This window comes from Anabas testudineus, chromosome 15 (assembly GCF_900324465.2).
Source record: "Anabas testudineus chromosome 15, fAnaTes1.2, whole genome shotgun sequence".
Lineage (NCBI taxonomy): Eukaryota > Metazoa > Chordata > Actinopteri > Anabantiformes > Anabantidae > Anabas > Anabas testudineus.
This window is the reverse complement of record NC_046624.1, coordinates 20885336-20896842: the sequence shown is the minus strand read 5'-3', so window position 1 is coordinate 20896842 and position 11507 is coordinate 20885336. Positions and strand designations below refer to the sequence as shown.

The window sequence follows — 11507 nt, the reverse complement described above, 5'->3', positions numbered from 1 at the left end:
CATCATGGGATTGAAAAATAAATCACTTCATGCTGCTGAATATTTTGATACAAAACACAGAAACACACAGGTTCACTGCGGCTGTTTGCTTTTTCTTTCTGCTGTTTTCTAGTCTGACTTTTTTATTTTGTACGTCTGCAGCCGTCACAGATAAACAACACATGCACCCAGCACGTCACACTGTTCACCAGAGAAACAACAGCACAAAGTGATCTGAAGACTTTCGAAACGTCGTTGTTCTTCTCGAACTCTAGAAGGAGCAGAAATAGAGACGTGTCGTCGTCCTGACATGTTGATTATCTGCAGGTAAAACGCTGACTCGAACTAAACTCTAACAACATTTGATAAAACGTTAATTCACTTTATTTTTTGGTTGAACTTTTGCATCTTTCAGGCAGCAGCTGGTTTCACCTCAGATCCAGTAGTGAAATACAAGTACTGGCATAATCTGAGGTACTTTAACATGTTACTTTGTACTTTTACTCCATTACAAGTGTCCTGGAAGCTTAGTTACTTTAGTTTATAAAATGTGATGATGAAATCTTGAACCTGTAAAAACTGAGTCAATGATGGTTTAAAATGAACTCAGCTTCCTGTTTCAGTGGGAAAGGATTCATGCCCTGATTCTAATTAATAACAGTTAATTAAAGTGGAAATGAACGACTGTTTCTATCATATTCGAGTTAAATTATCCGTTTTTATTTGATGTCAGATCTTAAAATTCAGACGTGATGAATAATTTTCTCTGCAGCAGATTCACTGGATATAAACTGAAGCCACAGGCTGGAGAAATACAGTTAAAGGTTCTGTTAACTTTGTCAGTTGGATCCTTTAAATCCTGTAAAACTCTCACAAACTGTAGAGAAACGGTTTAACTTCACTGTTTAAACCTTCACTTACACATTTATTATTTCTCCTCATTTGGCTCAAATTCAGATCATTTGTCCCTGAAGGATCATTTTCAGACAGATGTTTGTTCTCACTTTGTCTGTTCACAATGCTCTTTGAACTTTCCCTCTCTGAGAGGTTCGTCTTTATTGAACCATCAGCTGCCTGAAAAGAAGCAGATCAACGTGTTTCTGTTCGGTTTCCGGTCGTTTTCCTGCTGGAACATTTACAGGTTTCACTGACTCCTCTCAGCTCTTTACTGAGAGCGGTTTATCTGCTGTTTCAGGTCCGTCAGGATGTTTCTGAACAGAGGAACGTGCTTATCGAACTTGACATTTATTTCTATTTGTACATCTCTGTTTCAAACTCCATCTGTTGTTAGAGAAATGCTGCAGTTCTCTGACCATTTCACCTAAATCGTGGTGAGAACTCATATTTTTTCTTTTCAGACAGGAGAAAGTGACGTTTTGAAGAAATGTTGGTTATGTGCATATCGGCGTGAGTGAGTCAACAATCAGATGTGCAGCTTCTTTTTTTTCTTTACACAAACATTCATTTGACACGTTGCACAACAGATAATATTCCTCAGTTGAGACACAGAAAACTCATCCACGCCTCATGTCCGCAGGGCTGAATTAAGCATAAATAGCATTTAGATAAATATTGTTTTCCTGTGTGGGCTCATGTTCGTGATGTCTTATAAAACAAAAAGCAGCAGCAGCAAAGTGCTTTTGTTTCCTCCTCGTCCATTTTGGATGAATAAACATTCTCAGTGTAGCACCAGACACAGTACAAAAAATGATGGATTGAAAAACCGAGACCCCATGAAACCCGGGCCGACAGAAAGAAACCAAAGAAACACAGGTAGAAAGATCCAGAAAGGCACTTAAGATGTCCAACGACAGACACAGTGAAGCCGACTGAAACGAAAAACGATTCAAATGTTTCTGTAGATGTGAAACTGCAGCAGGACGTCTTCAGAGGTTCCGCTTCACGATGGGACCAGTTATTAATAAGACAAAAGTGACTTCATGGACCGGAGTCCGTTCACAAACGGTCCAGACGTTCTGCAGCACAATATTTTAATAAGTGTTTTTAAACGGCGCCGCATCACAAAGTTCTGCAGATGTTTCCTCTTTGTTTCTGCACGTTCCTCCGTGAGTTGCAGTTTGTGACGTGTGCAGCGACGAGAAGATGGAGGCGGGGTTCCTGTGGAGCAGAACTCGGTCCCGTTCCTCTGTCTCTGAACTGCACAGTGTCAAATCAAGTCCAGTCCAGTGGTTCTGTTGTGAGCTCGGTTTCCTTCTGGAGCCGCTTGTTGGTTTAAAGAGCTTTGGATCACGCGTCTCTGAGTTTACAGACACTTCCACAGAAAAACACTGAAACAGACAAAGAGAGGTAGTTTACAGTAGTTTACAGTAGTTTATAATATAGTTTACAGTAGTTTACAGTAGTTTATAATATAGTTTACAGTAGTTTACAATATAGTTTACAGTAGTTTACAATATTAAGTTTTACAGTAGTTTACGTAGTTGGTCAGATAGTTTACAGTAGTTACAGTAGTTTATAATATTAGGTTTACAGTAAGTTTACAGTATTTTTATAGTAGTTTACAGTAGTTTACAGTAGTTTATAAATATAGTTTACAGTAGTTTATAGTAGTTTCCTGTATTTACAGTAGTTTACTGTAGTTTACTGTAGTTTTTAATATAGTTTACAATAGGTTATAAGTAGTTTACTGTCGTTTACAGTAGTTTACTGTAGTTTACAGTAGTTTATAATCTCGTTTACTGTAGTTTACAGTAGTTACAATATAGTTACAGTAGTTTACAGTAGTTTATAATATAGTTTTACAGTAGTTTACAATATAGTTTTACAGTAAGTTTACAGTAGTTTACTGTAGTTTACTGTTTGTTTACGTAGTTTACAATATAGTTTTACAGTAGTTACAGTAGTTTATAATATAGTTTACTGTAGTTTTACAGTAGTTTACTGTAGTTTACAGTAGTTTACAATATAGTTTACAGTAGTTTACAGTAGTTTATAATATAGTTTACAATAGTTTATAATATAGTTTACAGTAGTTTACAGTAGTTTATAATATAGTTTACAGTAGTTTATAGTAGTTTACAGTAGTTTACTGTAGTTTACTGTAGTTTACAGTAGTTTATAATATAGTTTACTGTAGTTTACAGTAGTTTACAATATAGTTTACAGTAGTTTACTGTAGTTTACTGTAGTTTACTGTTGTTTACAGTAGTTTATAATATAGTTTACAGTAGTTTACAGTAGTTTACAGTAGTTTATAATATAGTTTACTGTAGTTTACAGTAGTTTACTGTAGTTTACAGTAGTTTACTGTAGTTTACTGTTGTTTACAGTAGTTTATAATATAGTTTACTGTAGTTTACAGTAGTTTACAGTAGTTTATAATATAGTTTACTGTAGTTTACAGTAGTTTACAGTAGTTTACAATATAGTTTACTGTAGTTTACAGTAGTTTACAGTAGTTTATAATATAGTTTACTGTAGTTTACAGTAGTTTACAGTAGTTTATAATATAGTTTACTGTAGTTTACAGTAGTTTACAATATAGTTTACAGTAGTTTACAATGTAGTTTACAGTAGTTTACAGTAGTTTACTGTAGTTTACAGTAGTTTACTGTAGTTTACTGTTGTTTACAGTAGTTTATAATATAGTTTACTGTAGTTTATAATATAGTTTACAGTAGTTTACAGTAGTTTATAATATAGTTTACAGTAGTTTACAGTAGTTTACTGTAGTTTACAGTAGTTTACAGTAGTTTATAATATAGTTTACAGTAGTTTACAGTAGTTTACTGTTGTTTACAGTAGTTTATAATATAGTTTACTGTAGTTTATAATATAGTTTACAGTAGTTTACAATATAGTTTACAGTAGTTTACAGTAGTTTATAATATAGTTTACAGTAGTTTACAGTAGTTTACTGTAGTTTACAGTAGTTTACAGTAGTTTATAATATAGTTTACAGTAGTTTACAGTAGTTTACAGTAGTTTATAATATAGTTTACAGTAGTTTACAGTAGTTTACAATATAGATTACAGTAGTTTACAGTAGTTTACTGTAGTTTACTGTTGTTTATAATATAGTTTACTGTACTTTATAGTAGTTTACTGTACTTTATAGTAGTTTACAGTAGTTTACTGTAGTTTATAGTAGTTTACTGTTGTTTACAGTAGTTTATAATATAGTTTACAGTAGTTTACGGTAGTTTATAATATAGTTTACTGTAGTTTACTGTTGTTTATAGTAGTTAACTGTAGTTTATAATATAGTTTACTGTAGTTTACTGTTGTTTATAGTAGTTTACTGTTGTTTACAGTAGTTTATAATATAGTTTATTGTAGTTTACGGTAGTTTACTGTAGTTTATAATATAGTTTACTGTAGTTTACTGTACTTTATAGTAGTTTACAGTAGTTTATAATATAGTTTACTGTAGTTTATAATATAGTTTACTGTACTTTATAGTAGTTTACTGTACTTTATAATAGTTTACAGTAGTTTATAATATAGTTTACTGTAGTTTACTGTACTTTATAGTAGTTTACAGTAGTTTATAATATAGTTTACTGTAGTTTACTGTACTTTATAGTAGTTTACAGTAGTTTATAATATAGTTTACTGTAGTTTATAATATAGTTTACTGTAGTTTATAATATAGTTTACTGTAGTTTATAATATAGTTTACTGTACTTTATAGTAGTTTACTGTACTTTATAATAGTTTACAGTAGTTTATAGTAGTTTACTGTTGTTTACAGTAGTTTATAATATAGTTTACAGTAGTTTACGGTAGTTTATAATATAGTTTACTGTAGTTTACTGTTGTTTATAGTAGTTAACTGTAGTTTATAATATAGTTTACTGTAGTTTACTGTTGTTTATAGTAGTTTACTGTTGTTTACAGTAGTTTATAATATAGTTTACTGTAGTTTACGGTAGTTTACTGTAGTTTATAATATAGTTTACTGTAGTTTACTGTACTTTATAGTAGTTTACAGTAGTTTACTGTAGTTTATAATATAGTTTACTGTACTTTATAGTAGTTTACTATTGTTTATAATATAGTTTACTGTAGTTTATAATATAGTTTACTGTACTTTATAGTAGTTTACAGTAGTTTACTGTAGTTTATAATATAGTTTACTGTAGTTTACAGTAGTTTACTGTTGTTTATAGTAGTTTACTGTAGTTTATAATATAGTTTACTGTACTTTATAGTAGTTTACAGTAGTTTACTGTAGTTTATAATATAGTTTACTGTAGTTTACAGTAGTTTACTGTTGTTTGTAGTTTACTGTAGTTTATAATAGTTTACAGTAGTTTATAATAGTTTATAGTAGTTTATAATAGTTTATAGTATAGTTTACAGTAGTTTATAGTATAGTTTACAGTAGTTTATAATAGTTTACAGTAGTTTATAGTATAGTTTACTGTTGTTTATAGTAGTTTATAGTATAGTTTACAGTAGTTTACAGTAGTTTTTGTTTAGTTTTAAGTTATTTAAATTCATAGAATAGTACTGTTAGAGTGGTTTGTGTCATATTATGTGTGGCCAACACTATAACACTACAACCTATTTCCTACCATATCATGTAGTAAGTGTTACCAGTGACTATGTGGTTCGATAGCGTTGTGGTTAGGAGGAAGAAGAGGAGGAGGAGGAGGAGGAGGGACCTATGGATTCAAAACACAACAAGTGCTTGGGCGAGGGGGGGCCACCACTACAGGTCAGGGGGGAGAGGTCATCACCATCACCATCATTTTACCTGCAGTCGTCTCCTCCTGTGCTGATCACATATTTGTCATCGTGGGAGAAGCGGATGTTGGTCACATGAGGCGAGTGGCCGAGGTAGCGCTTGTGTTTGGCCTGAAACAGGAAATCAGAGACTTAACAACACTAAGAAACACTGTTTGAAACATTTCTTGTTGTTTTTTATTTTAAAAGTCATCATGTTACAAACTGTTATCAAGAGGTCCTGCCCTACAGAACCTCAGTCTCCCACACAGAGGGCAGCGATCGTACCACTACACTATCAAACCAGGTCATAAAAGATGACTTCCTGCACAAACTGCTGGTGTCTTCATGGGAAACGTCAGTAGGACAATAAGAAAAGAGAAATGACTCACAAACTTCTCTGTGCAGGGGAAGTCGAACAGTTTAACTAATCCAAAGTCGTCGCCAGTGACGACGTTCAGGCCGGCGTGAGACACGCACGCACAGTTCACGTCGGCTTTGTCTGCGTTTCGAGGCCAAATCCCCAAAACCTCATCTCCCAGGACACTGAGGGAGACGTGGAAAGTAGAAATACCACAGTGTTAAAGTACTGCAATATAAGGAAACAGTACTCGTACTGCATTTTACTAGAACAACAAGTAGAAGATTATTTTCATTAAGAATGAATCTGAGTGTTCAGTTTGTAAAAGATCAGAGAACAAATGATCTTCATTCATCAAATATATGAATTCATGTTGTGTGTGTCACCTGGTCCATGTTGCCCAGGTGATTCTGTCGATGACAGTCTGGTCGCTCACAAGCTTCCCTGAAGGAACCTCGAAAACCTGCCGCTTATAAGCTCCTGTGGACACCTGTACACACACACACACACACACACACACACACACACACACACACACACACACACACACACACACACACTCTGTGAGTCCAACTAAAACAAAGAAAACTTAATTATTCATATTCACATTATTCTAATCATTGAAACTTTACCTGTGTGGTACTTTCATCATGTTACTCTGTGTAAGTATAAATGCATCAGCAGTACATGTGTACATGTACACACAGTATGAGTCAGTACCTGTATGTAGGAGCTGTCAGCAGAGAAGTCGAGCTGCAGGATGAAAGCTGGGATGTCGCTGCAGTAAACCAGTCGGTTCAGACTCGGCCCTCCGCTCACGTCGTACACGTCCACCGTGTTCTCTACAGAACCGACCGCCAGCAGGTGCCGGTCTGGACTGAACCTGCCCAGGACAGATACAGTAAATCTAATGTCACATTGTTCTACATTCAGACGCTTTGCTCCATTCTGATCTGCGGCCTTAAGAACTTAGTTTTGGTTCTATTTTTAGGTTCTTTCTTTTCCCGTCACCCTCTCCTCTCTCCCTCCTACCGGATGTCCTGGATGGCAGCGCTGCGGTCACGTTTCTTCGCCCAAATCTTCAGCGAGTTGGCGAGGAGGACGAGAAACTCGCCGTTCTTCATGCCCACCGCCAGCATCTCCCCGTCTGCGCTGTAGCTCACACACCGGGCTGCGTGGCCGACGCACACCTTGTTCAACAGTTTCTACACAGAGAGAGAAGGAAGAGGACAGAACAGCACTAATAACTCATGGATCTAAAAATAGAAGAATAAAAACCCACATTCTGTCTTTGTCCGTCCTGTATCTAATATTTAGGTCATAATATCTCCATGTCTTTCAGAATCCAACTCTGACCTGTTTGTGATGTTAAATGTGTTTGTGTCAGGTCTTTACCGTCCACCTGTGTAGCAGCTGGAACCTTTTCTGAAGTGAAACAAATATCTAATAGAATTAAATGAAGTAAAGAACATTTGATCGTTCATGACGAGTGGCTCTAATCTGAACCTTGTCCGCGAGGTCCCAGAGCCTGATGGTGGCGTCGTCGCTGGCCGTGATGCAGAGCTCTTTAGCAGGATGAGCGCTCAGACCCCAGATCCCCCCGCGACCGTGACTGTCCAGCAGGATGTTGGAGGCTGCGTTCTTCTCTCCGACCTCGATGATCTCTCCGTCCTTCGTCCCCACCAGGATCTTACCCTGAGGAAGAAGAGATGCTGATGAGGAGGACGACGAGATGGAGAGGGTGGAGGTGGAGGAGAGAAGGTCTAAATGAAGCGTTCTCACCTTGCCTCTGCAGACGGATCGGACACACTCCACCTGCTGCCCCGTCTCCAGCTGGAACGCTCGACAACGTTTCATCTCCTGATCCCAGAGCTTCACTGCTCCACCCTCCTTGGTCCTGACACACACAGACACACAGACGAAGCATCTTAAGTCGCAGTCCTGCAGTTGGTGCCGAGAGGGTTTTAACCTCTGCTTCTCTTTTCTTTAAACTGTTGACTGTGCTACTCACGGCCTCTCCTTGCCGCCAGTGACTATGAGTCCGTCCCTCAGGGTGGTGTACATGGTGAAGACCGGCCCGGTGTGAGCCTTCGCCACCACCCTCAGCAGGTAGTGGTCCCGCCACACGTAGACGTCCCCGTTAATGGCTCCGGTGAACGTCAAGTTATTCTGCAAACACACATTAACAAAGAAACCGGCTTAAAACATCAGCGGCTGCGGAACTGAACTCACCTGCTTCAGGTGTGGAGCGTTCAGGACCAGTTCTAAAAACAGGGAACTCACAGCACCGAAGGCGACGGACAGCATCGTCTGCATCCTGCCGTCCTCCAGCGTCCCCACCACGCCCTTCTTGTACATCAGCGCACCACCGGCAAGTGTCCAGAACTTCACATGTTTGATCCCCACTGACACAAACTGGGAGTCCGAGTCTGGGCGAAACTCCACCACAAACATCCGGTCAGGGTGTCCAGCTTTACAGCACACCTTGGATCCTGCAGCGAAGACAAGACTCTTCTTTAATTCAGTGTTCTAATTGAATCTTCTGAATCGCTGTGTGTGTGTTGCAGTTTATTGGTTATTGATCAGATCCTAGTCTGACCTTCCTGCCAGCGCCACACCGTGATGGTGTGTTCAGGCTCCACTCCGACAGACAGCAGCAGCTTCCCTGTGGCACTGAAGTTAACGTAGCCGACGCCTTTGGTGTGAGGACAGCGGAGGATGGACAGAGTCTGTTTACTCATCGCATCCCACACGTGGATGGACGGAGTGGTGCCTACACAGGATCATCAAACGTGAGGAGAGAGGAGAGAAACGGAGGTTTTATAACATCACCGGGACGATTAGAACAGAAACCACTAATAGATGCTACGTAGGAGAAAAAGAGGACGAAACCAGAGCAGTTAGAAGGGTCGATGCAGCACAAGCACCCTGAGAACCAGACCAGCACCAGCAGCAGCAGAACCAGGATCAGGGTGGGTGGCCATCTGCCTCCACCGGTTGGGGTTGGGGTAATCCACTGATTCACTATACTTGTGTGTTTTAGTACATTTACACAACTTTTACTTTCCTACTGAACCTTTCCAGTGGGGTTTTAAATAATTTCCTTTATTTGCTCACAGAGACTTGAAACTTTAACTTCAGACAAACGCGTCTTCTGTGAGGAGGCAAATGTGAATACAGGTGCTTCCTGCATTATTAATAAAGATAAGATAAGATGAGATAAACTTTTATTGTCATTGCAACATTGTATGACGAGATTAAGGTGCCAACCGTCTGTGCCATATATAAAATAAAAATAAAAAATAAAAACTGAATAAATAATTAAAAAACTAAATTTTAGATTTGAGGGTTTGTTTCTTACAACCTGTAATTTTTATTTTTACTCTGTTTTATGAATGTGGTTTGTATTGATACTTAAATCTAAGTAAGGTGAAGAAAACAAGGGCAGATGGATTATTTAACAGGGTTTCTGTGCACAGGTTCAGGGGTTAAAGTAGTAGTAGGAGTAGTACTAGACTGTTTACTGTTGTTGGAATTTAGTAGAGACACAAAATGCAAAATGGTCCACACAGAGACACAAAACTATCACAGAGTGACGCAAAACTACCAGAAGGAGGCAAAATGAACACAGAACAGAGTAAATATAAGACAACAAAGACATGCAAAACTAGTAGAAGGACATAAATAGAAAGAAAGAAACAAAACACAAACTGATGCAAAACAACTGCAAAGAGACAGAAACTGACCGTGAAGACAAATCTTAGAGACACTGTCTCATAATCCATCCATGGAATGTGGGGTAGGAAAGGAATGAAACTGTTAAGTATTTTTGTAGGTGCTGGGTACCTACAGAGTACAAAACTGGTGTTTTATGCATCTCTATGTAAATTATTACAGGATTTGAAAACATTTGACTAAATAAGATAAAGGTGGTTTATTTCTGAGTACTTGCAAAGTATAACTTCAGTATTTCTTCTGAAGGTCTAGTATTTAAGTATCAGTAGGAACCACGAGTTACCCATCCAACTGATATTTTTTTACAGTACTTGTACTACATGGACAGTTAGTACTAATCATCTTGAAGGATCAGTGTTGCAGGTCTGGGTTTCAGGGTGTCTGTCGTGATGGGAGGGGCAATGAGGTTTATTTCCTTTTACCTGAGAGTTCACTGACGTCACCTGAGGTGTTGTGAGAGCGATGGTGACAAATGAGGCCAGCCAAAGCGCGCATACACACACACACACACACACACACACACACACACACACACACACACACACACACACACACACACACACAAACAACAACAACAAACATAAAACAGATGAAACTGTTCAGTGAGTTGATTCAAATAGGCACATTTCAGCCAGGATAATGTACTAATCTCTTAAAGACAAAGCTTTTGTCATGTTATCAGCTGGTTTCCTTTCTCTCGGTGGAAAAAGCAAAGCAGGGAGGTTAAACAGGAAGCAGAGGAGAGAAAAGCAGGACTGGAGTTAGTAAAGAAACACACTGCCGTGCACAAACGCAGCAACACGTCTCTCACACCGCGTGTCGTACCGATCTGTCCGGTAGCGATGACGTTTTTGTATTTCGGGTGCTGGTTGACGGTCAGACACAGGATGTCATCAGTGTGTTCCAGGTAGAAACTCTGAGTTCCTGCAGCACGTAAACACATCTCAGTAAACTGTCAAAGGAAAATGTAATGGGTGGGCTTTACAACCGTTGCCATGGTTACCGGTGCTGAAGCTGTGGACGATGGCGGTGGCGGCAGTGTGATAAACGATCTCAGTACCGTCGTTGAGGTAGTGCAGGTTGTTACGACAATCGAAACCCCGGAAACCAAACACATGATCCAAAACCAAGTCCTACAGAGGGGGGAGACAGATGAGGAGAACAGGACAGACAGACAGATTGAGAGACAGACAGGAAGACAGACATACCTCCACCACTCTCTTCTTTTTAGAGACGTTGTTCTTCTGCAGTTTCTCCGGCTGCGGCGCTGCTCGACTCACTGGAGGCCTGAAGAATCAATGGATCTGTTAATCACATAATCAGTCAAGAGAAACAAGTCTGGAAGACAGACGGGTGGAGGGACAGTCAGTGAGACAGCATGGTCGGCCTGCAGACAGACAAGTCAGACGCACACAGGACTGTAATTCAGACAGACAGACGGGACAGACGCAGACAGTTAGAACCTGACCTGTCACCTGTATTAACAGTACAAGTAGTACTACTTACTACTTAAACCCTCAAAACAGAATCTAATGAACTGATGGTTTCTTCTGGATGAAGCAGCTGTCAGAACATAAAGAGTTCAAATCAGCTCCACCTTTAAATAAATCATATATTAACATATTGTCCTCAAATGGGCCAGACTGCATGATGAATTACAGAAACTGGAATATAGTAACAGTAACAGTAGCAGCCAAAGTACTACAAAGAAGTAGTAGATGTAGTAACGAGTGGCGCTGGA

The 11507-nt window shown here is 38.7% G+C and overlaps 2 protein-coding genes across 2 annotated transcripts in view; both read right to left on the bottom strand.

The window, feature by feature from the left end:
• Positions 1–465, bottom strand: part of LOC113158454 (echinoderm microtubule-associated protein-like 6) — a 25704-nt gene extending 25239 nt beyond the window's left edge. The window contains exon 1 of the mRNA XM_026354369.1: positions 412–465. Coding sequence (XP_026210154.1) covers positions 412–465 — 54 coding nt within the window. The remainder of the gene's footprint in view (positions 1–411) is intronic.
• Positions 466–2188: 1723 nt separating this feature from the next.
• Positions 2189–11507, bottom strand: part of LOC113158450 (echinoderm microtubule-associated protein-like 6) — a 40182-nt gene continuing 30863 nt past the window's right edge. The window contains exons 30-43 of the mRNA XM_026354361.1: positions 10975–11053; positions 10770–10899; positions 10592–10690; positions 8631–8804; positions 8315–8523; positions 8043–8200; positions 7814–7928; positions 7538–7726; positions 7064–7236; positions 6752–6914; positions 6418–6521; positions 6063–6216; positions 5702–5802; positions 2189–2267 (exon numbers count right to left, since the gene is read on the bottom strand). Of these exons, the coding sequence (XP_026210146.1) occupies positions 2243–2267; positions 5702–5802; positions 6063–6216; positions 6418–6521; positions 6752–6914; positions 7064–7236; positions 7538–7726; positions 7814–7928; positions 8043–8200; positions 8315–8523; positions 8631–8804; positions 10592–10690; positions 10770–10899; positions 10975–11053 (1873 nt within the window). The 3' untranslated portion in view covers positions 2189–2242. The remainder of the gene's footprint in view (positions 2268–5701; positions 5803–6062; positions 6217–6417; positions 6522–6751; positions 6915–7063; positions 7237–7537; positions 7727–7813; positions 7929–8042; positions 8201–8314; positions 8524–8630; positions 8805–10591; positions 10691–10769; positions 10900–10974; positions 11054–11507) is intronic.